At 37.2% G+C, this 27,246-nt stretch overlaps 1 protein-coding gene across 1 annotated transcript; it reads left to right on the top strand.

Moving 5' to 3' along the window:
- Positions 1–3,538: 3,538 nt before the first annotated feature.
- On the top strand, positions 3,539–26,359 carry LOC306865210 (heparan sulfate glucosamine 3-O-sulfotransferase 2-like; the record flags this gene model as incomplete). Its single annotated transcript, XM_079409679.1, has 2 exons — positions 3,539–4,098; positions 25,741–26,359. Exons 1-2 carry the CDS (start codon positions 3,566–3,568, stop codon positions 26,357–26,359), a joined length of 1,152 nt encoding a protein of 383 aa, XP_079265805.1. The 5' UTR covers positions 3,539–3,565.
- Between the last annotated feature and the right edge of the window lie 887 nt (positions 26,360–27,246).

Here is a 27,246-nt window from a genome sequence, read left to right on the forward strand (position 1 = left end):
AAGAGTTACACAGTTAGGTTATATCTAGCTTTTGTTTGTTTATTGTTGATGCAGCAAACTATTTTAACATAAAGACCATTTGATGCATGACTAAAAGGTTACTATGTCTGTATGAAAGAAAGCTCTTTTGTACGGTGGCCGAGAGAGCTCAAAGCACTGCAAACAGAAAAACACCTGCAAATTAAGAAAACAACTTAGCCAATTTGACAACACACGCGCTGCAAATGCTCACAACGCAAACAAATAAAGAAACGCACTGCAAATACTCACAACATAACCAAACAAAAAAACGCGCTGCAAATACAATTCTTTATTTGTGAGCATTTGCACCACCTGCTGTCAAATTGATGATGTTTTCTTGATTTGCTGGTGCCTTTTCTATTTGCATGTGTTTTCTGAAGTTGCAGCGCATTGAGCTCTCTCGGCCACCGTACTTTTGACAAGATGCAACTTTCAGCACCATGGACAGCGGCATGGTGCTTAAATGAGTGTATTATTATAATAATGGGATAAGTCATGGAAAAATTTTAATTCTGTTATCATTTACTCACCCTGATGATGTTCTGTGGAATACAAAAGATTATATTTTTCAAATCTTGGTGCAAAAATAAAATAAATAAATAAGGTGAATAAATGATGGCAGATTGTTGACAGAATCATTTTGAGTGGTTTTCAAGTTACTTTCTTTGGTGGAAGAAAAAAGAAGATATTCTGACAAATTCTTGACAGAAGTCAAAGGTAAATAAAACTGTTTGGTTACCAATATTCTTCAAAATATCTTTATGTTCCACAGAAGAAAGAAAGTAATACAGATTTCAAATGACGTGGGTAAGTAAAGGATGACAGAATTTAAATTTTTAGGTGAATTATAAATACATAACTATATTCTGTCATTTCAGTGTTTTGTCAATCTAATATTCACACTCAAAAGAGAACTAAAGAGAAGGTGGAAGTTGAAACATGTAATGGAAACATGTAATGGGAAATACATAGTAGAGTAAAAACATATTAAATAGGTAGGTGAAAACAATCCCCAGATGTGTCATTCCAGGATATAACCATGTAATTGAAAATCATTTAGAAATGGCACTATGCTCCTCTGGAAATATTACATCCAGCTGAGTTTAAAATTGTTCCACTAAAATTAAACAACTCTTTATAGGCTGACCGCACTTTGACCTGGGTTATTTCAGATGATATCTCACAGCACTAACCTCTGCAGCCAATAACATTTCTATATATTGTAGGGAACGCTCCTAATCTCGTTCAGCGATATAAAGAACGAGGCTTGGCGCTTGGTGGACTGAAAAGGTTAATGAAGCTCCATGCTTAATTGTATCAATGCCATCTGGGCCAATGCTGTTGACCCAATTGATCCATTGTCTCTGATCATATTTCACTAAAAGCAGATTCAGAATCACAGCAAGGGTGGCTGATTAGCAAGACAGGCTCTCTGGTGCCCCACTAATTGGGAAAATTGTCTACAGATAGACACTCTCTCTGTAAACACCACACGTTCACTGAAGAGAATAGTCCCATAGCTTGCAATATATATTTACATGCCATGACCTTTGGGGCAGGTGTTTTTTTTTTTCACGAAAGAAAGAAAGAAAGAAAGAAAGAAAGAAAGAAAGAAAGAAAGAAAGAAAGAAAGAAAGAAAGAAAGAAAGAAAGAAAGAAAGAGAAAGCTATTGCAAGACAAGTTTCTCATTGAACGACTGATAATCTTAATATGTTCACATTATTTTGGGGTACAGTGCTCATTTTGTGGTGTCAACATTATATATATATATATATATATATATATAACTTGCACATTCAGTATTTTGTGGGAAATGTCAGAATGATACCAAACAACAAGTGACATTTGCCTACTGAAATGCTCTTGTTCTCTTGAGAAATCCATGTCTTCAACATCCAAGCCTTTGGAGATGACAGAGGTTAGAAATGGCTTGTTTGCCTTTAAGCAGAAGTACAAGCCACTTATATTATATCCAATAAAAGTAAGCAATGTTAATAAGAATGTGTTTATCACTTTCAGCATTCTACTCCACACTAAGACATGTGGACATTAAAATCCTCCGCTGTGAGGGGATGATTGTAATCGTAGGGATTTCACCTGTGCAAACCAAAGCCGTTTCGAAACTGTCTCTCTCTCTCCAAGAGAAATGAGACCTGTCAACAATAATGTTCCTGTAGACAAACACATTGAAATAAAGCTCTGTGCAGCAGATTAGGGAATGAGGATTAAGGGTCTGTTTGTCTTGATAATTGTCTTTAGGAGATATTAAAACTAAAGATTTGCACCAGTCCAGTGCCTTTGACCTTATTTAACCTTCCAATAGAGGCTGATATTTCCAAGCAACTACAAAACAGCAAGAGAGAAAAGGTCAGTTTCTATCTTCTAAACTATATTTACAGATGCTTAACTCGGATTCAGTATGTGACTGATATATTAAAGTTTACACATACAATGAGGTCCAAAACTCTAAGATTCCATTGAAAATTACTATATTCAATCATGTGAACAAAAGTTATTTTGTTATTTTATTATTGTTATTTGTTTAACATTCTTCTCGGCAACAGTATAGCCAATCCACAATTTGAGGCACAGAAATGAACAAAAATGTTCTTTACTTAGGCTACATTAAAGTGCAATTAGACTTAAGATTGAACTTTTTAACAGATAACACGCTGTGAATATTAACTCCACATTTACTGTGCAAATAGCATGCTCTTAACACCACTGGTGTGAGAACCTCATAAATAATCATTTTAAGCAGAGAGCTGTTTACTTTAGGGTCTTGGAGAAGTAATTTCGTAAAACTATAAACAATTTAATATAATTAAAGAATCGATTAAGGATCCACTCCACGGTCGCAAGCAATTCGTGAAGACGCGGGGCAAATGAGAGTTTAAGCAGGTTGGGGAAATGCACTTAGTGCAATGGTAGGCTACATGCAGCTTTTTAAAGAGTCTCCTTTAAAAAGACAAACGCACGAGGAATATGAAAATATGACGTCGTCTTTAAATATTGATCTGGAGCGCTTGACTGCCGCAAAGCCGCTCTTGAGAACTTTAGTAAGACACAAACATAAGCTGAGCGGCGACGAGGCGACCGCTGCGCGGCTTCGCGTTGGGAACTTGGGAGCAAAATGTGCCTTTTAGACCTGGAATGTGAGATTTCCAAAAAACGGATTACATTTAGTAGGATGCTGTGTCACATCACCAGGTCAAACAAGAGGATGACTTTAAATATTTTAAATACATCAGCACAGAAGCAAGTGCGTTGCTGAGGTGATCTAAAAGTGACGCGACGCGACGCGGACACTAAAGGGCAGTGGGATTAGGTTTGTTTTCGCTGATTTGGAAACTTTACGTTATTGATACCTGTTCTTCTCAGACTTTCTGTCATCTTATGTGTTCGGTAGGGAATATTAACTATCCTTTTCCCAAACGAGATATGATTTCGCGCTTTTGGAGTTGATGGGGAGAACGAGACAGCCATCAAACCTCACAGAGAAACTTACGGAGAAAAACATGCCGTCTTTTCATCCATGGAGACATGGCATATAGGTCCCTGTCCATCCGAATCGTGCCATCCTCAAACAGATTAAGCAGGAGATTTATTTTTATATTCACTATCTCTTTGTCTTTCATGTATATATGCTACAGCATCCTCTTCTGCTCCGGTACAATCATGCCTAACCAGAGATTGGAGGAGCACCGCTGCGTCCGTCTGAAGAACATGGGGAGTAAAAAACTTTTACAGAAGTCACATTATTGCACTATATCAGCGAAAGCGAGAGTCATCTCGGACGAGACGAGGGCTGTGGGTCTCTTAAACCTTACTGGCAACCAAAGCAAACATTCAGCCTTTCAGAAAACACAAGACGTGCTTGATCACAAGCAGAGTAATAACAGTAATTCGCCAAAATATGGGAATAAGAAGTTGCCCAATGCACTTATAGTTGGCGTTAAGAAAGGAGGCACCAGGGCGGTGTTGGAGTTTATCCGGATTCATCCAGATGTTCGAGCTCTTGGGACTGAACCACATTTCTTTGATAGAAACTATGACAAAGGATTGGACTGGTACAGGTAGGTTTCTTTTCTGGCTTTTTGCATTAGTATTCTGGATTCAAAATGTTATTAGGAAATAGAAAATCCGCCATTGCATTATACAAGAAAACCTTGAACATTTAAAATGTACACAGTTTTACACAAGTGCTATTGTACTGAAAATGGACCATCACAGTCGTGCACATATTCAGTGCCACAGCACAGCTGCAAGAATGATATTAATATTAAAATTAATATTAATAATGAAGTTAATATAGAGTAACATGCATATCAGACAAATATTGACCTGATAGTTTTTGTTTCTTTTTCAACAATGAAAATTGTGCCTAAAGAAGTCGAAGCATCATCTTTATGTGTCATAAAGCAGTGCACAGACAAAGCCTAAAAGGAACAGATTATATGAGTGGCGCAGATATACCTTTGCTGCACAAAAGGTTTTCTAATCACTCAACTTCAGCTCCACTTTGGGTTTTACATTGTGTTATTAGTCAAGGAAACCTCATCGTTGATCGATCAATCAATCAATCAATCAATCAATCAAATCAATCAAATCAATAAATAAATAACAAAAACTACAACTACAACTCAATGTAATTTTTCTTAAACCCACTCTTTGCCTCAGGCAAAAATCATATAGTCTCCAATGTTCTATAAAATATATATATATATATATCTCCAAAAAAAACAAAAAAACATACTTGTTCCACCTTTTAAAAACCTGCTCCAGGCAAACTCCATTCCCTCCTCCACTTTCACTTACAAACTGCTCACATACAGTGATACGTTTAGAAAAAAAATCCAGTGCTGTTTTACTAAATGAGCATTCTTGGAATGCAGATTGGCCTGACAAATTACTCAACAAAATTAAACAAAATATGTTGGTATTTCACAAAGAAACAATGCTCAGTACAAACTATTTGTGTGGCAGTACTGCTGTTAAATTGTTGATATTTATTTTGATTTGAAAAGGGGAAGCTGAGATCCAGTTCAATAAAAATATGAATTAAATCATGAATTCAAGAGCCACTCAAACTCAAAGAAAATGTTGATTTTAGGTAAATCTCATTTTCCAAAATTACGCAAATCGTAAAAAAGAACTGCCTAATTGGAGACATGTCATAAAGGTAAGATCAGCAGGGTGCAAAAATGATGAAAACTGCCTTTTTGCGGTGGCAGTAAGACAAGAGCTGAAAACTCGAACTGCTGACAAGGAGATGTTAGCAGTAAGTCATACTGAGAGAGCAAGAATGATAGCGTTTTGGCCAGAGACCCAGAGCGGAATGACACAGAGTGATTGCAGTGTTCGGTTTCAGGGGGAAAATATGCAAATAAAGGCCAATGGATCTCTTCCAAGAGTAAACCTTCCATAAAGCCTGCCAGGGAAAGGCATGGATCATATTGATCAGTGGGCAGATTAGAATCAACTCCTTCCTTCCTTCTTCCCTTTCTACTGATGGGCTGCCATTCAAATACCCATCGGGGAGCCGTTCGACTGTACAAGAAGTCTGTGTCGATTCTGTGTGGCGTGTAGTAGGGCCGTGAAGTAGGGGTCTCTGGGAGACAATATCATCCCTCCCTCTTCCAGCACGGCGTCTGCCTGCAGCTCAGCTTCAGTAATTGCACACACACATCACATCCCAGCTCAGACAGGACAGAGAGCGAAAGAGAGGACTCCCTGTGGGCCATGTCCAAATGTGAGGAGGAAAATCCATAGAAGCCAACAGTACATACCTGTGTGAGAGCAGCCCTTCAGCTATTAGCAGGTGTTGTGGCTTGTTCGGTCTGCTCGTCGTCTGGAAACCACAATAAAACACACGTCTCCTCTGTTTGCGTTCATTTAGGGGCAACTCCACTCATCCACAGCCTACTGTGCTTAAATCAATTGAAGCGGATGTGTTTGTGAGATGTGTGGATCGATGCTAGTCCCTTGTATGTGGACATGGGGAGAAAAAGATGAAGAGGAAAAAGATGTAAGGAGAAAAAGAGCCAGGATGAAGGGGAGATACAAAGGAATTGCATGGCGCAGTATGACTGCTATACAAACAAATGCCCACAAACAAGCTATTAACAGAGTAATAGATATTCTTTTGTAAACTACAGCAAGATGAACCCATAATACAGTAGTTATTGATGCCGGGAACAGTTTGCATATGGCTATGCTGGTAATTAAGTCATAAAGCATAAATTGATTTGATATAGGGTAGATTACTTACAAATTGTAGTCCATTACTGATTACAGATTACATGATTAAGTCTGTAGTTAATAATATAATCTTGGTTACTAATGTATTCTGACTACTTTTTAGATAACGTTTTTATTATTATTATTATTTTATCAAACTTGTTTTAAATTTACCATTAAACTTACCATATTGAAATAAAAAAAATGATGTTGATTTTTTTATATCAACATCATAAAATGTATCAAACATTACATTACACTAAGATTTCCAAAACTATGCATAATGTAAAAACTGCAGTGGGTTTGTGAGTTGATAAAAAAGATATTAATTAAATCATAAAAATGTAAAAGAGAAAAAAATAAAAATGGGGAGAATTAATAAATTACGAAACATTTACTGGCATTGTATGAATATGTAATCATGTAATCCATAAATATGAACTGTAATCTGATTATGAGCTTTTAAAAATGTAATATACTCTAATTACAAGTACTTAATTTTTGGAATCTGATTACGCAATCCAGATTATAGGTAATCAGTTACTGCCCAGTTTTATAATTACACACACACACACACACACACGCACACAAAACAACATGCCTGTAATATGTACACAAGCACATGTTAACACATAAATACTCAGTTTCTCTTATTCTCACACTAAGAAACTCATCAATACTATTTGTGGATGGGTTAATTAAAATGCCACAGAGGCCAAGACACTGAAACAGTCCCCCTAATCCTTACTGAAAGCCATTTTATTTTAGCCACTGACATCTTGCAATAAGAGGACCAATAAGGGTGGCAATAAAGGGCAGAAGTAATGAGAAAGATAAATTGGCTGATTAAGTCAAAAGTTCCTTATAAAGCCCTTTAATAATGTGTTTTAGAGTCTTGTTTTTCATTTCACTTCAATCTTTGTCATGGCAAGGCCCATTCATTAAATTCATATAGCGTTGTTGAGATTACCCCTGGGGTTTTACTAGAAGTTGTCAGATGGAGCAAAAGCAGCAATGTCCTTGCTTGAAAACTCCAGCATAGCTTAAAAAAAGCAAGGTTTCTGGACAATTTTGTTAATTGTTTTTTGAGTTTTGTATGCTCTCCCACTCCTCCGAAGCGTACAAGAGAGATGCAATACATATGCAGCGATGCTCATTACTTTATTTTTAGAATGGACAAGGATCCTTATGGCCTCATTTGTTGTAGGCGAACCTGTTTTCCCATTACGAGTCGGCACTCGTCAGCCTGCTGATGTAGGTTTCATATTCCAGCGATTCATCAAATCAAACAAATACTTTGCACTACACACCATCTTGACTTAAAAGGGCATCTGAATTCTATTGACTGTACTATAGCTGGAAGTTCTTCAAGTAGATTCCCTAAGAAGTCCTCAGATTATACCAGATGTCTTTTAACATTTGCTAGAGCCAAGAAATTCCTCCTGGTCCTCCATTAATTGGCTCGAAGGGGAAAGGAGCAGCGAAACACAACAGTCAGAAAGGTTGACAAGGACAGATAGTTGGACAGAACTTATTTAACTGGGAAAACCGCACATTCCTCCAATGCGCACAAGAGACCTTTCTATTCCCCTGCATCACTAGTGGGAATTGTTAACCCCAGCATGGTTCAGAGAGTTGTAGAACTTCCTGTAGCATTAATTACCTACACAATTCAGTCTTGAATGTGCCCCAGCAGGAAACAGCAAGCTACCGAGATGGTTTGATTTGGCGATTTTAGTGTAAATTACTCATTAGACATGAGTGCCGCTAGCAAGAGTGCCGAGTAAATAGGAGCTTCTCTGAGGCAGTGTGTCTACCATTGGGAGTCCATTATGGGACTGACTGGATTAAGGATGAATGTTGAATGCTCCGAGTCACTCTAGAGACAAACCACAGAACCGCGAAGGAGCTGAAGGTGAGGGCTCAGATTCACTTAGAATACTTGAAGAGAAGCAGTCATCATATATTATCATACATTATGGCATTCCACTGGCCCTCTGCTGTGCAAATTAAACCGTGCATATACTGGGCCTATAAAACACATTTACCCCTTCACACATTTTGTGCAAAGTAAAAAAAAAAAATAATAATAAATAAAATACACTAAATAAATTACAAAAAAGTAACATACTTTGTCCATTTAATCAAATCCATGCCCTTGCTTTTACGCATGTAAATTATGATTAAAAAAATAACTAAATACATTCTCCATGCATTTAATAAAATACATGCCCTTGACCACCAGTACAGCTGAGGTGTTTCACGTGCAGTGAAAATACACCTGTGCGTGGGAGAATACTCTCCAATTTAGTACATTTCCAGGAAAGGGGTGCATCATAAAGACTAAGGACACACTTCATAAACCTGCCTCATATAGTGAGAAGAAATCCTTTGTTGGAAAAATATGTTTCTTGAACCTTTAACACCACACGTTGTGTTTGGTGATAACCTAACATTGCACATTAGAACACGTTCCTGACAGTGAAGCACTGGGAGAAGTTTTTTGTAGATGGTTCGCAGTTCACAAAGACAGGGGAAATGAATGGCGCTGCAGAAAAAAAAAAAATAGAGAGGAAAATGGGCTCCAGTCTGCTGAAGTACTGAGACTTGGAAGATGATTAATCTTCCAACAGGACAATGACCCAAAAATATACTAAAAAATATAATACTCACACTGGAGTGGATAGAAAAGTTCATGATCTAAAGTAGCCCAAATCAAAGTCACTCCAGATTAATTATATGCATAGGAAAAAATGACTTGTTATTCATCAACAGTTCCCATCAAATCTGGAGCATCAGCAGTTTTGTTAAGGTTAACAGTTATGTTCTGCATCACCTATCTCAACCGAAGAAAACGAGTGAGGGAGAGGAATACTAATGTATCCAATTATTATCTATTTTTTATTTGTAGAACAGTAAAATGTTTGGATTTTTCCCTCTGACATCATAGAGCACTTTGCATCGACGTGGAAAGAAAACCAAGAGATTTTATAGCGCATATATGGGCACCAGAGAGGGCTATAGATATAATTTTTCACTTTTTTCAGGCTCCGCTGCGTAAATATAACCATTCCGCATTTTAAAATCAATTCACAAGCCAATGCATATTCACAAGTGCACCTTATGGGAGAAGATGGAGGTGGGAGATGGTGTGCAGTGAAGTTATTTGTTGCTACTGGATGACATTTTAGTCATGACTTCTTTGGGAATGGCTCCAGTGTCTGCCACTGTACACATCTATGACCATTACCCTTCAGTTGCTGCATCAATAAAAAAAAAATGAATAGAGTATGTTATTTAAGGCCTCTATTTTCATGCAATTGGACAAGTCATTAACGTGAGAATTTGCAAAGACATTTTGTTTAGATCACACTTTACTTGCGCTTTAATGAATCACGTATGAGATGAAAAGTAGGTATTCGGCATTGCGTTCAGGTGTCCTTCTAGCCATTTGCATTTTTGCCACATACTGTGTAAGCCTGCTTCTCATTATTCCATGGTAATGTTCCCATTATATCCTGCAGCTTTGCAATGAACCCTTTAAAGCAGGAGAGAAAAATAGCTCTGAGGAGGCAAGTAAACCGAATACGAAGTTACACCCAGCTGGCATGCCATGACTCAAGCATACATAGCTGGATGTCTTTTTGAGTACATAACGCTCTGGATGCAACTCAATAATTAATTACAGTAATCTGAAACACTGACACAAGTAACTACTAAAACTCACCAGAGAATGAGCAGTTTGCAGGCCTCGGATTTGGGAGGCCATGCATTGTCTTTGTGGGTGGATCAGACCCGTTCCCTGTTGGACAATGAAAGCTTTGGCTCTCCTTGCTTTTCACTTCTACAACCTTCTAAAGCGAGCAGTACTCTGTCTGTGGCTTTGAAATGAACGATAGCATATTGTGTTTTGACAATGCCACTGATACACGACTGAAATTAATTGGGACAGTGAAGCAACAACTCTATAAGACATATTGAATTTTGTAATCACTTATATGAGTATGATTTTTTTTTTAACAAAACCATCCTACACAGTTCTTAGCTGTGTGAAATTTGAATCAATTTAACAAACTGAGATGCTTATATTACTCAGTATGATTGAGGCTACAACTATAATATAACAACTATGGCATAATACACTTTTTCTATATATTAAGTACTCTACCATCTAGTGTATAAATTTTAAAATTTAAGAAATTGCAACAATAGGGTTCAGTAATTAAAAAAAAAAAACATTAATTTTCTCCATAGGGAGTATGGATACAATACTGCAGAAACCTTTAAAAACGTTATTATGTTATTAATCAATTGTATATGCTTTTGTTAAACCAATCTGTTTGCATTAATTCAACTTATTTTAAAAATAACCATATTTAACAGTGGAATTTCTGGTGAAAAAACTACATTACCCATTATACAGAAAAAACTGAAAATTCCACCAATCAGAGAGTCACAGGGAACAAATTACCCCAAAAGAGCTCTTTAAGCTACTCACTTCCATGAAGCACCACAAATGACATAATCGAGTCAGTAAAATATATTGTTTCTATAGATACAACCAGCAACTTTAAATAATAGCTTTATATACCTCTGTTGTTTTTAATTCCATGTTGCCATTGCCAATGTTTCATGCGATTGTATTTTTTTCCCTCATAGGACTGAAATACCTTTGTCTTTTTGCCCAATTTTCAGATACTTTTTCACGTCAAATCAAAGTGTAATGTTGTGATTCTTTTTGTAGTTGGTTGGTTTGGTTCATGACTCATAACACTTTATCAAAGACTTTTTTCCCCTATGGGAAAATATGTACTTCTGCAAGCAGCACTGCTGAAAAAGTGGGCGGGCACTAATACATTTTATTTGGTTATCCAACATCAGAGTCTGATAGCCACCCCACCCCCCCCCCCCCCCCCCCCCCCCCACTACTTAAGGCACGTGTAAAACACATGGGATATTCTGTATGAACACTACTCACTATTTACACTACAAACAGCATAGAATAGTGCAAGCATGCAAATTGGGAAGCACCTATAGATATAGGTATGATGATCGTATTTGATACACGTGTGATGTTGTGCATTGGACCACCATGTTCTGAACTGAAGCCAGGAGACATCACCTCTTTGAGCTCTCCTCTTCCTCCCAGGGCCGTATCTGAAGTAAATGAGACCAAAAATACTGTGGCACTGCTGAGGCGCAAAATATGTTTCAGTTCCTACACAAATGAGTTTGGAGATTGACAAGTCTGGGACCTTTCATCTTTTTATAGTCTCTGTTGAGGAGCTCTTTGAGCAACTAGACATGAAGTCTGCCGACGCACTGCTCTGAATCAAAATACACCGTTTCCCGGTGTGGTGTATGGTAAAGTTAATTTATCATCTTGTGGCGGCCTTGCAGTCTATTTCGGGGTAGTCAATGGTCTAATTGCTCATGTTCTTTCTGTCCAGATCAATATACCAACAGATCGTTATTGTTTAATTTCATATGTTGCAATTACAGATAAGACATAGCATGATGAATCTATGAGGGCAATTGAACACTGAACATGTTGTGTTGACAAATGTCTAGCAGAGCTTTAGCATGTATAAATCATTCATTAAAAACGAAGGGCTAAGATGAATGTGTGGCTGAAATGATAACACATTTTTAAGGTGTCATATTGAAGGAGTTATAATTCATTCAAGTGCGGGTTTTAGTCGCATTACTACTGCCAGCACTGTTCACCTCCACCCACAGTGTGATGTATGTGTGGATGGCTCATGGTTAACTCGTAATAGACTTTCTCTGAGGCGAGTTCCTGTTGCTGACTGGTCATTAATGGTCTGACATCCTCCCAGAAGAAAATCTGAGCAGCTGAAATATTCATGATCCGTATTACAGTGGTGGCAGAATTAAGCCATTCGCTCTTGCCAGGCCTGAAAGTGTATTGAAATTACACATACATCTGTGAGATTATATGACTTTGTTTATTACTGCACATGGAGATGTAACTTATAATCAATTCACAGTTTCAACAATTATGGTAAACTGCATAAACGTTTTCAATTAACTTCCCCCTGGCAGTGACACACAGTATGGCATTGTGTCCTAACAAGCTGTGATGTGAAAAAGGTATATTTTCCATGTTAAACAGAGATTTTGGCTTTAACTAGCCATGATGGCAATACACCACCAGTGATGGGATTCTATTTGGAATGGTTTCTATTTCTGCAACATAGCAGCTGACAGCTCAATCATTATTTTAGGTGCGTATGTGTTTTGTTCAATATTAAAATAGTTGAATTTCAGTTTTTGGCTTTAAATGACAGCACAAGAGATAAATACAAGAGATAGGAGGGGAAAAGAGGTCCATGTGGATTCAAACTTGCGTTCCAATGAGCCATGCATTATACATCAGGAGGCACATGCATTTCTAGACGAATCTGTTACAATCGCGCATCTGATTGGCTGGTGCTATGCAAGTTCGTTGACTCTGGGGTTAAGTTTACCTTGAAAAGAAGTTGTGTACAGGGTAAATACAGTGCATTTTCCGTGGAAGAACTACATAATCACTTAATATGCCAAATTTTACATGTCCGTGCACTAAAAGAATTTGAAAAATATTTGAGTTTTGTTTGAAACACTTAAGTTAGTTAAACTAGAGGTCTATGTTTAGAATTACACTCTAGGTGTAGAATACATTCTGCAAGGTTCCACATACATTTGTGAAATGGACTTGCTTTATGCCAGATCACTTCTGCATTTAGCCTCAGTGGCAATCGCAACTTCTGATGTATCGCAGTGTTTGAAAATTGAGGGAAATCAAGCACAAGATGAAATCTTACCAGTCAATATGGATGTACTGACTGCTTCTATGCACAGCTTATATTACTTATAATACAAATATAATATAGTTGCATTCTAGCTTTATATATAATAGACAATTTTGTGCGAAAAACACACGTCCTAGAACTATCCACTTCTCAACAATATAAAAATGTAGTATTTAATAGGTATGTAGTTACTGTACAGTTTTACTGTACAGTACGAAATTAAGTTACAATATACTTTTATTTTGAAGTTTTTAAAAACATTATAATGATCAATAATGGGAAAAAAATAAAATCTTCAGGAAGTGTTAAGTAAACAACAGATCAAAGCAATATTGATACGATACACCTTCATGCTAACTGTACTTAAAGATTCCGCAACTCATTAATATACTAAAATGTTGTGTTTGCATTAGTTATAATGTGCAATATACTATTACATTACAGTTTGTTGTGATTGATAGATATAGCAGACTATGAATCAGATATGTCAGATATTGGAACCTTGCATGTCATTGAGATTTTAGTGGAAATACGTAGGATGTACAGTAGATTCGAATTTTTGGATGGACATATATTCAGATTACAGTGTGCACACATTTCTGCTAATTTCTTTGTTTTTTTCTACTATTTCATATAAACCTGCATCTAAGCAGCATATAAAAATAAATCCAACTGTGATTAGCCGCTGTCTTCCCATCTAAGTGGGCAGTTCTTGGCCAGAAAAAGCTGCAAACTGAGTTGATGCTGTTTTGAAAAGTCTGGCTATGCGAGACTTATGAACTACCCACTTCTAAATGTTTCCAACAACACTTTTCAACAACTTTTGTGCTTAACATGTTAGATCCCATGCGAAAGCCCTGTTGAAAACATAAAAAAGTGCCATAAGAGACAAACTGATAGTACTTTATATGACCATGGGAAGACTCAGGCACAGGATATTGTTATCTGGGATGGGCTCATTAAGAGTGTCAGGGATGACAAGCATTTGAACTGAGACAGGAAATGAGGCACGCTGTCTAAATCACTGTGAGCGTATGTCCCTGCAGCTTTGTCATGGTGATTGATGCTTTTCATTTGAAATACCAATCAGATCAGCACTTGCACCAACATGATTGTGCAATCCCCTGTCCTGCCATAAAGCACTTTAATTAGCACAATGAGGCTTAGATTAATTAGAAAGAAATGGCAGCATAACCGCCCAGTTAATAATCGCATATGTAGGTTTAAGCAAGACTTCAGCTAATGCAATACTGCAGAGCCTCTGAGCATGCATTATCTAAATATGACCATGTTAAGTTTAATACCCGTGGATTGAGTCATTAGATTTCTATAGCGGGTGTAGAGGAAAACAAAACTCACATAAATGGACTAAAATCTACCCTGCAAAAGAGGGAAGTACAAATAACTTCACACATTTAATCCTGGGATTTTATATGTATAGAATTGTTAGACAGGTTAGATGTGCTTAAGTACATGAAAGCATCATGCACAGTGCAGAAGAAAACAGACTTTATTCCCAGCCCTGCATCAGGAGGGTGTTTAGTATATCATATTGACTGAACATTCAAAACTGACCTTTTCATCAGACGTTGGTAGACATTTCAAAGGATCAAAATGGTGGACTTACAAGTTCCAATTTGAAGTGAAGCTTCAGGAATACAAAATTAAAAGAAAACGACATAAAACAGCAATCAAAGCGCAGAGTCGACTACTCTAGCTGCGCTGCATTCCCCAGTCTGTCTGAACTTCTAGAAAAATCCTCATGAGGTTGCATCAGAACAGTGTATAATGATAACAGTTTTATATACATATATAAAATAGGGAGCTGCAAAGTCAGTCAAAGTCACATTCATAATGTTTCACAGTTAACCTAAACAGGCATTTGCAAGTCAAACTATGATAAAAAGAGACAAAGAATGATAGATTAATGTGAGGGCTGTTTGCAGTAGAATCAAAGTAGAATCTAGACACTATCTAGAGAATCTAGAGAAGTTGATATGCTGTACAGTATTTCTTCACAATTGAACTTTTCACTTTCCAGTGATTAAAATACTTTTTACGTTGGTTGTATTTGGTATTATCAGATATTGTGTAAAAAAGAGGTGATCTAAGAACATCAAGTTGTGGAGCCATTTATAAGTGACAATGGAGTGCTGCCTTACCAGTCTATATGCACGTGTTGACTGCTTCTAAAACATAAACATAATAACATATGCACAGATTTAGACACATAAAATATCTTCAGTTGCATTCCATTTTATATAGATATGTTTGAGCAAATAACACCATGTGTGTCCTAAAACTAACTAACTAACTTTTCAACAATATAAAAATGTAATAGGTAATAGGTATATAGTAACTCTACAGGTGACTGTAGATATTCAATATTCTGTTATAATACACTGTTATTTTGATAATTTGTAAACCATTATAATATCAAATTAGGAAAATGTTTTCAATAAATTTGACAGCACTGAACATATTTAATCTCACTGATTAAACAATAAAATCAATTTATTAATTCAATTAATTAAATGTTCAATGAAACTAAAAGGATTCACAAATATATATCTCCAAAGGAGTTCATGTGTAAAATGTTTTTGATGCTGTCGATATGTCACGAATCCGGTTTAGGAACTTCCATTCACTCACCACCAGAGGTCACCCGCTCACCACATGGACTCTTGCACTACACTACTGTTGCACTTCCCCCCCAGACTACAGTTCCCATCATCCATTGCACTGATGACACACACACAGCCGAAAGCACTGATTACACAGCTGATTCCTATCACACGCCTTATTTAAGCCATGGACTTCCTCATTCAGATCGCTGAGTATTGTAAGCACATATCGCTACCCTAGCTGATAGCGACCTCACGTAGTCGTAGTCGTAGTCGTAGTCGTAGTCGTAGTCGTAGTCGTAGTCGTAGTCGTAGTCGTAGTCGTAGTCGTAGTCGTAGTCGTGCCTGTTTTCATTCTAGCCTGTGTATCTTGGTTTAACCCTTTGCCTTGCTGTCTCAGATTGTGTTTTCCCCTGCCCAGATTATTGCTCGCGTACCTGGATTATCGCTCTTTGCCTTGCCCTGTTGGATACTGTTTGCCGGTCGTAGACCCATGCTTGTCCTAGGAATACTCTTTGTCTTGTCTCATCTATGTCTGTTTGCTGAGTAGCGACCAATGCTTGTTTCATGACCACGCCTTTTAATAAAGCTCTGCAGATGGATCCGCACGCCTCACGCTTCTGTCACTCCGTTACACGAATACAGTTATGTATATTTTAGTGTCTGTGCAAATATATGTAACTGTGAAACTATCACGTCATGAAACTGTCATGTCAAGCGCAAAGCGGATTACGATATGCTTTTTTGGTGTTAAATAATGGTGTAAATACCATTAATCAGACTAGCACAAACCTTAGTAAATCATGTTGCATGATTTATTTAAATACTCTCCTCCCATAAATGAGTCTGAAAGGGAAATCCGAAACTCCTACAAATGCATATGCAGTGTGGTCAGCTACAAAAACCACGGCATGCCTTTTAATCGCTAATTTTTAGTTGCAAGTCTTTAGGAAATCCTGAGTCTGCGCTTGCGAAGGCTGTTAGTAAATCTGGTCCTACATGAGCTTGAACCACACTTTACTTACAAATACAAATGAGATCATGCTGGCATATCGCTGTCAGAGATGCACTTCATTTGTACAGTATCTCTCATCCCAACACTCTTTGAATAGTGCGCCACTGCGAAATCAGATGCATTATTAATTTATTTACAAAAGTTTTCAGAGCCACATCTCATAGTCAGGCAGAAATCCTCCAATTGTCCCGAGAAGAATGAGATTAGATAGTTTCCAAAAGGTCTTCTGGATCCTGTACACTGTCATTTATTAGACAAACATACTGCTACGTGTGGAACACAAAGGTGGGGTGCAGAAGAAAGTCATCTCAGCGTGCAGGTTGGCCAGAAGCCTTTTTTAATCAGAATCAATGACCTCGGTAGGAACGGCACATTGGTTTGCACTTAGCACAGCATGCAGACTCGTCAGATTTTTTTGTCTGAAGTTGTGTTTTTTGCATTTATCATCCAGCTCACAATGTGGCCATAGAATAGAGATGCCTGGGCTGACAAAAGAGCCTGCAGGAGACATTTAATTTGAGAGGATAACTTTAGGTTGGTGGTATTAATACGACACTAGCTGATGCAATTCACAGAGCTTGTTCTCCAGAGCTCTCACGACCTTGTCAGCAGATCCCAGACATATCATAAGAGCTGCCCGGCTCTCTGAAAACTTCTCTTCAGCAGAAAAGACAACAGGAATACATTGTGCTCTGGTAGACAATTAACAGCACTGTAACTTTCAGATGTAATATCAGACCTTTGCCTGATGTCATTTCTCATTTCTCTGAGGTGGTGGATCCGTTGGCAGTAAGTAGTGACTAAGCCCCCTGATGAATTAGAATGTCAATCTGCATTAAAACTGAAAGCCAGTGATACCAGACATCAGGATATCCTCCATTATGTAGACCTGTGTCTACAGATAGTGTGATCTAATAAACGCAGGGCTTGGAAAGATAGCTGAAGTAAATGCTACGATGGAAACGTTCCCTTAGGAACGTTCGGTTTCAAACTGGCAGTAATTGTTTTATGTCTTACTTGTTTATGATAGAAATTCAATTAATTATTAATTCTCTTTAATTCTGCAAGAGACTGACTTCAAAGTTAATTCAATAGGAAAAGATAAAAATGTTTCCTTTGCTGCACCACGATAAGCTTATTAATTATGTAATTGCAGAGGAATTATACCAGTGATTAAAATGTTTACATTTTTGGCATGCTTGTTGTTGCTATTAAAATTGGTCCTATGCCAGCATAAATTCAGGACTCTATGTACACATTTTACTTTCAGATTGTCTTTTTATTCTTATGCTGACTAGTGTAAAAACAATGGGCAAAGGTTGGTTAATGTCTGTTTTCCATACAACGATGTAGCTCACAGCTTAGTGCAATGCATCGTTGGAGAAATTAACCAGCTAGTCATGACTGTTTTCGGAAACCGTAGCAACTTTGTCTTTCGAACCATGTTGGTTCAACAATATAGAACTTTCGTTAATGATGTCACACGGGTATTTGAGTAATAAAAAAAGGTGTAGAATGAATTTTGTGTTAAGCATGATAGTCCATATCGTACTAACTAGAAACTATAGAACCACAAAAGCTTCCCACAATTTTGCAATCCTAATTGTGAATGTTCACTGGAACTATAGTAAGGGGACTCTTTTTCCTGGACATGTCCCAGCTGAGATTTCTAAATTGCTAAAAATGTCTGGGTTTGTTTTCCTATTGGCATGCTCTCTACTGTCATACATACCTCATACATTATGTGTATTTGCGTTGACCATTCTCTGTAGATTCCACCTTCTCACATGCCACGATTGGCCAATTATGCATAATGCCTGCATGCTATGGTCATTTTGGTAATGACCAAAGTTGGCTAACGATGCTTTTGGAAAACACACCCTTGGTTCTATCTACACCATCTGATTTTGAAGCCATCTATTCAAATCAAATTTCTGGAAGAAACATATAGGTGATATTTCATTATAACATAGCAGATTTATTATAGCAATTTTGAGTACTCTTAGTGACACCTTTTTGTCACGGCCCAGCTTAGTAAAAGACTTATGGCTCCATCATTCAATCAGCATCATTATGACATAATTTGCTGGTGAATAATTAGCCACATTACATTTTGGCTCAGGTGATTGGCTCAAAAACAGTACAAGCATCCAGAACTATGATAGAATAATTCAAATCATGTAATTCTGGGTAGTCCTGTGCTAGCTGACTAACTACCGTTGAGATGAATGACAATACTAACAGTCAGTTTTCTTCCAGTATTATTTAGAGCTCCTTAAATTAAATATTAATAGTTTTAATTGAAAGTGAAAAATAAGCTCTAGCATTTCATAATCTATTCTGGTTACCATTTAGTTTCATTTCTGCATTAGCCACAAAAAAATCAAAGCTTTTTTTTAAATGCTTTACAAAGTGCCAGGAACCTTTTCCACTTATGGCTTCTTCACTGGCTAGTCTTCACTGTGGACCTAGCAGTACACTTCTGTGCACCACTTTGCAATTAGCACCTCTCCATTCCAGCTTTCAGCTAAATTAGCCTTCACTCTTCTCACTAAATAAATTTTCTTCTATAAGACCAGATTCTTATGTAAGCAACAGAGCACCTGCCAGCCCCCATCTCAAGACAGCAGATGAGAGGCACATCAGTGATGTGATAACTGGCAGACTGGCAAATTCATGCCATCTTTTGATACTTGAAAATGCAATTAATTAAAGAACTGCGAGTACAGAGGTAGGCAATGCCGCAAACACAAAATAAATTGGAGTTTGGGCTTTTAATAAATATTCTGTATGAGGACATGCAATTCTACGGAAATGTCTTTTCTGTGCAATTTTATAATAATTTCACACAAATATTCACATAATAAAAACCAGTATTCACTGAGGAAAATTATAGTGCTCTTCATTTAAGTTGAGTAAAGCATAAATTCTCTCTTAGCGATACATGAAATATTAGAGTTTGCAAGGAAAACGAAGTCTGGTGTTACAACTTCAATAAGACAGACTCAGAAAAAGATTTTTTTGGAGTGCATTTTTGATGGATGTCTGGAAAGAAATACAAGTTTGATTATGTAACTGAAGTATGCATTGCATCAGTATGAGGCTGGGATTGGTGCTCTGCATTCAAACACACAGTGAAGTTGTTTAGTGGGTGAAGCTACATTGCACCGTATGCAAGATTAATGGCTGCCTCTGGCCCTGAACCGCTAAGGCTAACAGAGACACCCTGGCCAGCAACGCACCATTTATAAATCAAGCTAAATGGATCAATATTTTCAGGACTATGGAGGTAAAGTATAGCAACTCCTGCTTAAGGAAAGCCCATTATGAATCGGGGATGAGTCACAACTGGTGGAAACCCGAGGTTATTCTCTGACCCCTGTGTTCCATACAATAAAGACGGTCAATATAATTTCCATCTTTATTACAGTATTTCGCTAAGATTTAAATTCTTAAGCCCTCACTAATCCTGTTTTATAGCTGTAATTCTAAATTTAATGGATGAACGCTGATGTAATCACATAAAAAGTTCATTTATAGCTTGGTTTAATACCGTCTCGGAAGAAAAATATGAGGGATTTGTAAATGTATAACGACTATCTCATTCATTAACTAATGTTAATTAATTACAAGTTTACTTGATCAATCATATAGCAAAGTACATTAGCGGGGAGCATTTGAACGAAGTATTTAACAAGACTCATATGTTTGTGGGATTTTTTTTTTCTTTTTTGCTAGTTTTATTCATTTAGTGATGGTGAATGGACAGGAAATGTTGGAAGGAATATAATTGGGAAATCCAGGTGCTTGTACCATGAGCAAACTAGGGGTTACAGGATTAGTTTAGAGTTGACATAACCAACCCAATCCAATCTGGCTTTACATGGCACTGATCATCAACTTTCTTTGACATCTCAGGCTTGATCCTGAGTCTATGGAGTGAGTGCACATGAAAGTGTGACATCAGTAGTGAATACCCTATCACATGCCTTGAAATTGTGATTCACTCAAGAGAATCAGTTCGATTCAATGCCAAAGACAGACGATTTTATCTTTTATTTATTTATTTTTTTTTACTATATAGTGCCCTTTAATTTGGAGCAAGAAAAAAATGTGGGAGTGACTATCTCAGAGGTGTCATCATGCTCAAAGGTAATTGGTCAAATTTTGGTTTGAGATCTCTAAACCAGAACATAACCTTGTCCTGGAGCAGGTTAACCATGGAAGATTTAAGTTATTATGGTGATGAACATCACTAAACCAGCTTCATGGTAGGCCCCTCGAAATTCATGATGTAATAGAACTAGCAACAGATCTTTTCTTATGTATTGTGACTTTCATCCAAGTGAATTATCAAATAGAAAGGAAATGTTGGGCAGAAAGGTTGTTCGAGGCCAGTTTGAATTAAGACTTGCTGTTGCTTTAAGAAATGGATGGGGTTTATGCTGATGATATGAATGGAGTCCACCATACTTCATACTTGGAGTTCAGCATACTATACCAGAGAGAAGTCTACCGTTTTTCCAGAAGATTAGTGATGTGTCGTTCATGAACGATTCATTCATTTTGAACAAATCTTTAATATGACTTGGGAACACTGAGTCATCTAAGCGAGGGATTCGTTCATTTTGTGTTGACCGAGCATGCACAACATCTTACTAGTTCTTTACAGGAAACAGAAATGATTGGTTTACCTTTCGAGTCTTTGGGTCTGAGTTGTTCGCATGACTTGAACCCAAAGACTCGAGAGGTGAACTAATTAATTATGTTTCCGGTACAGACTGCATAGCTTCAGCTTACAGGGACAAAAATACTTGACAAAAGTATGAATGACTCATATTGGGAGGAGACGTGAACTAACAGACTGCATAGCCTCATTGAATTGGTTTTGTTTCTCATAATTTGGCCTTGGTTGCATTATAGTTTATTTTTCATGTTCTAAATGTGATCAACGTCACGTAAGTAGATGTATTGGAAAATTAATTTATTAACATAACATTTTAAATTTATTCTGCTGAAATTAACGGAATAAACTGAAAAATAATTAATTCATTGAGATGAACGAGATTCAAAGGTCAGAGTCAGTAAAATGATCCGAACTTTCCATCAATACAGAAGATCTAGTTATTATATTTGTATTCAAAATTACAAGCTTGGAAAAAAAAAAAAAAAAAAAAAAAATGAAATGTATGCATAGATAAAAATAACATGCATATAGAAAAATGGTGAATTAGCATTTCATTCTGTCTTTAACAGTTCTGTTAGCAATGTTAGCCATTTTGCTAACTTGCGCCACTAAATTATACTGCCCTCTCCTTCACAAAAAAAAAAAACACTAATGTTGCCAACTTAGTGACTTTGTCACTAGATTTAACAACTTTTCAGACCCCCTTAGTGATTTTTTTTTTTTTTTTTTCAAAAAAGACTTCTTGGACAAACCTTATTTTGTTTCTGAGACTGCTTGCTTTCCCAGCGAGCACACATCTCTCTCTCTGCGTCTGATCTGTTCAGCAAACGGCAGAGAGCAGCGCTTTCAGTTAAAACAGATATTCTGTTGCTTCTCTAATTTTACATGCAAATATAGCACAGTCATTGTCTTTATATTATGCGTATTTGATTTCATCAGACGATCAGGATTTCTGTGCAGATTAACATCTTGGAAAGAAGAGCTGGTTATTAAGCCTTACAGGGCCACATTTCAGTCACTATTTCATATTCATCCCGTTGTCTGACAACAGAAAAAGTCAAATATATAAATGAAAACAGTTTTATTGATAATAGGCAATATGACGCAATGATGTTGTGAATATGCAAATTAGCATATGGTGTTATCTAGTGACATTTACCGACTTTTCAAGCTGGCTTTAGCTACTTTCCATTGAAAGAAGTTGGCAACACTGAACCCCACTCTGCATAGACATGTTAGTGCACCACGTCAACGAAGCCGAACACTCAAAATGACTTCTGACTGGCTAAACGGTAACATCCTGTATTCAGATTTTCCTGCCTAGGGCTGTCGCAGAAAGGTGTGTGATTTCTCAAGACACCTGTTTCAGTGATATCTATTAGGTAAAGGGAAGTTTTCTGTGTGCCGTTTCATAAAAATTGCTTACGGCACTGTTAATACGCTTGCTCCTTCAAAGAGGTTGACGGGGCAGCAGCTATCTGCTACAACAACAGAACTGTGACCGAGTGGATATCACCTTATGTAGTTCATCAGTTTAAGTCAGAACAACTCTAAAGTTGGACTCGATGGTTTTGTGAAGAAGCTTGTGAAAATAATGACCTATTTCGCATGTCCCAGATTTGCCCAAGCCTTTCTCTCTATTGTGCATCTGTAATGCAGGTGATGGTGATTTATGAGCAGGAGTAAAGGAAGTGCCTGAGATTTGATCATTTCCCCATACCCTTCAGCATCACACTCACCCAGGAGATAAGAGACTAGAAATATTGCCGGCGGTAATAAAACCTCATGTGTGCGCTCTGATTATTTTGTCACTTGCTGTAACTGAATTCCTATTGTCATGCTGGAGTCTACACTAATGTGAGGGGTAACCATGTTCCACAAGCTATCTTGCTTTTGCCTCTCAAGGGTGTGAAAAGAAAATGCCATGGTTGCTTATATACTGTAGTTTTCTCAAATAAATATAATGCATTTTTTTAAATGTGAAATGTGAGTGGTGTTTTCCTGTGGAAAATTCACAAAGGTTTCTTGCCAGGGTTGCTAAGGTACTATGGGTGAGTGGTTTTTAGCATGTTGCTAAGCGATTGCTAGGTTATTGCAAGATGTTTGCTTACTCAAGTCAAAAGTGTGGTTCCTACTTCCTATAGAATTTTGTCATGGTTTTATTTCCAAATGTCAGACTGCTCGGAAAAGCAATAGCACACCCAAACAATTTGATGTATCATTCATGTCTGTAGGGACATGAATGGGGAGTTGCATGCTGAATTTTAATACTTGGGTTCGTGCTTTGTACTTCTGCTAAGTATGAGCAATAATAATAGCTCTCTGAAAAGAAGTTCGAGGGACTGCAAATTAATACATTCTTCTAACTCAATGTATTTTGACAGAAAATAATTTCAGAATTTTGTCATAATAAAAGAAAAGATTTTGTAATTTAAAAAAATGTTTGTTTCAAGGGTTTGATTCCCAGGGAATGCATGAACTAAATGTATTGCTTGAATGCAATGCAAGTAGCTTTGGACAAAAGCATCAGCCAAATGTTCAAATAAATATTTCTAAATATTTCTTCAGGGTAAGAATATTTATTTTTTTAATCATTGTTTTAAATGAAGCAATTTATTTATTTATTTTTACTTTCTCTCCTTTTTTAATATCCTTATCTTACGACTCTGAGCAGATCTTGGGATTTATTGTAAATAATTATCTTTGGTCCCACTTTATATTAGGTGGCCTTAACTACTATGTACTTACATTTAAATTAATAATATAATACAATGTACTTATTGTGCACATACATGTATTTACATTGTACTTATATTTTTAAAATACCTATATGTAGTTACATCTGTAATTAATGTATGTACTTACATTTATAATTACACCGTTGACCCACCCCTTACACCTTAACCCACCCTTAAACCTACCCATACCTCCAAACCTGTCCCTAACCTTACCCGTATCCCACCTCAATAGCAGCAAAAGTGTTTTGCAATACAATATGAACCAAATAAGTACATTGTACTTGCATCAAAAATAAGTACATAGTAGTTAAGGCCACCTAATATAAAGTGTGACCTTATCTTTTAAAATGTGATAAATAAAGAATCAATAAAAAAAGAATATATATATATATGACGAGTTCAGATGCAAAAGCCTCTAAGTGCCATCTGAAATTTTCTTGTAAAATTTGCTTTTTTCTCAGGCTTCAATGTTTATGTTCAGTTATTTCACTTTAATGGCAATGAAAAGAACCTATTCATTGCCATTAAAGGGAAATTACTGAACCAACGTATAGGAGTCTGATAAAAATGCTAATTTTAGAAGAGAATTTCAAATGGCACTTAGAAGCTTTTGCATCTGAACTCTTCATATATATATATATATATATATATATATATATATATATATATGAAATATATATTAAACAGCCTGTTTTTGCTCTTATATTTACCAAGAGTGCCAATGTTAAAGGTGCAGTAGGAGATCTTGGAAAATGCTAACTTTAGCCTGATAGCACTGAAAGCGAACGTCCCACCCTCCCTGCAATCACCGTGCAAAGCCACACCCCCTGAACGCACATACGCTCAAAGAGCAGAATACCAGAGAGACAACATTAAATTACTACAATAGGCTACATCAACGATCCCCAATTACAGTCCTCGTGCCCTCCCTAGTCTGCACATTTCATATCTATATCTTATCACGTCCGACGTTTGTTCAATTCGACCGTAAGTCATAAGTGACCTGCGAAGTGGACATCACCAGGTATTCCACCGTGATTCCAATTCAAAGCGAGCGTAGCCTTTATGTTCCATACAAAGGGCATTAAAGTGTGCGAGACGTGAATTTAAATTGTATTTATTTACACAGGTATATTATGTCACACTTCTCTAGTAAGTTTCGTCTGTGAGTGAAGACGCTGTGCAGCGTAAATCCGTGAGTGAATGTTCCGAAGTGAAATAAACAATAAACTTCAATGGATTTCCCCTTCTCAGGGAGAAGGGAGCAATGAACACTGTTAGGGATCATGTCAATCGAAACACAGTTCATGCACGTAGCTCTCTTCTAAAGAGCTGGTTATGTGAACGTTTTGATTGGACAAACATTTCTTGGTCCTACACCTTCCACAGAATATATAAATACAGATAAATACATTTAGATCACTTAACTTAATGATTGCTATCAGGATGTGAAGAGACTTTCAACCAGAATAACAAAAAATGTTTCTGAAGGCAATCACCTATTGCACCGTTAATGTTGGTGGCTTACATGAAAAAAAAAACTTGTGAACCTATATCATACATTCATTTTGATGAATATGTCTATTTGTCTTTTCACAGGGGCCTTATGCCACGGACTCTAGACAGCCAGATCACCATGGAGAAAACACCAAGTTACTTTGTGACCCGGGAGGCGCCGCGGCGCATCTCAAACATGTCTCGCGAAACAAAGCTGATCGTAGTAGTGCGGAACCCAGTCACGAGGGCGATCTCCGATTACACACAGACCCTGTCGAAGAAGCCCGACATCCCTTCTTTTGAGGAACTAGCTTTCAAGAACAAGAGTCAAGGCATCGTGGACACCTCCTGGAATGCCATCCGCATAGGCATGTACATCTTCCACCTGGAGAACTGGCTGCAGTACTTCCGTCTATCGCAGATCCATTTTGTCAGCGGGGAGCGGCTCATCACGGATCCGGCCGGAGAGCTGGGCCGTGTGCAGGACTTCCTGGGGCTCAAACGCATCATTTCGGACAAGCACTTTTACTTCAACCGAACAAAAGGCTTCCCGTGCCTAAAGAAGCCGGAAAGCAGCAGCCAGCCCCGCTGCCTGGGCAAGTCCAAGGGCAGAACGCACGTTCAGATTGACCAGGAAGTCATTGAGCAGCTTAGAGAATTTTACAGGCCATTCAATGTGAAATTTTATGAAATGGTGGGTCATGATTTCAGATGGGACTGAGGAGGAGGACCTTGATGAAACCAGCCTCGCTTTTCTGATGATGAACACATCTTCATGGGATAGTTCACCTGAAAATGTAAATTCTATCGTCATTTACTCACCTTGAAATTGTTGCAAGTCTGTATGCCCGTTATTCTTCTGTGGAACATAAAAGATATTTAGAAGAACGTGCAATTTGCTCATTTACCAGTAAATCATATGGACTACTATTATAATACTTTTATGGCGTTTTTGCAGCCTTCAGTCTATTATATATACACTATCCTTCAACAGTTTGGGGTCAGTAATTAATACGAACAGGAAAAAATATCGTAATTCCCACAAAAATATTAATCAGCACTACTGTTTTCAAGACTGATAATATGAAATGTTTCTTGAGGAGCAAATCATCATATGTGACCCTTGACTACAAAACCAGTCATAAGTAGCACAGGTATATTTGTAGCAATAGCCAAAAAGACATTGTATGCCAAAAATCATTAGGACATTAAGTAAAGATCATGTTCCATGAATATATTTTGTAAATTTCCTACCATAAATATATCAAAACTTAATTTTTGACTAGTAATATGCATTGCTAAGAACTTCATTTCGTACAAATTTAAAGGCGATTTTCTCAATATTTCGATTTCTTGCACCCTCAGATTCCAGATTGTCATATTCCTAACAAACCATATACATAAATGGAAAGCTAATTTATTCAGCTTTCAGATTATATATAAATCTGGTTTTGTGGTCCAGGGTCACATATTAGAATGATTTTTTAAGGATCATGTGACACTGAAGACTGGAGTAATGATGCTGAAAATTCAGCTTGCATCACAGGAATAAATTACATTCACATATATTTAAATAGAAAACAGCTATTTTGATTTGTAATAATGATT

This window comes from Barbus barbus, assembly GCF_936440315.1.
Source record: "Barbus barbus genome assembly, chromosome: 4".
In the NCBI taxonomy this organism is placed as follows: domain Eukaryota; kingdom Metazoa; phylum Chordata; class Actinopteri; order Cypriniformes; family Cyprinidae; genus Barbus; species Barbus barbus.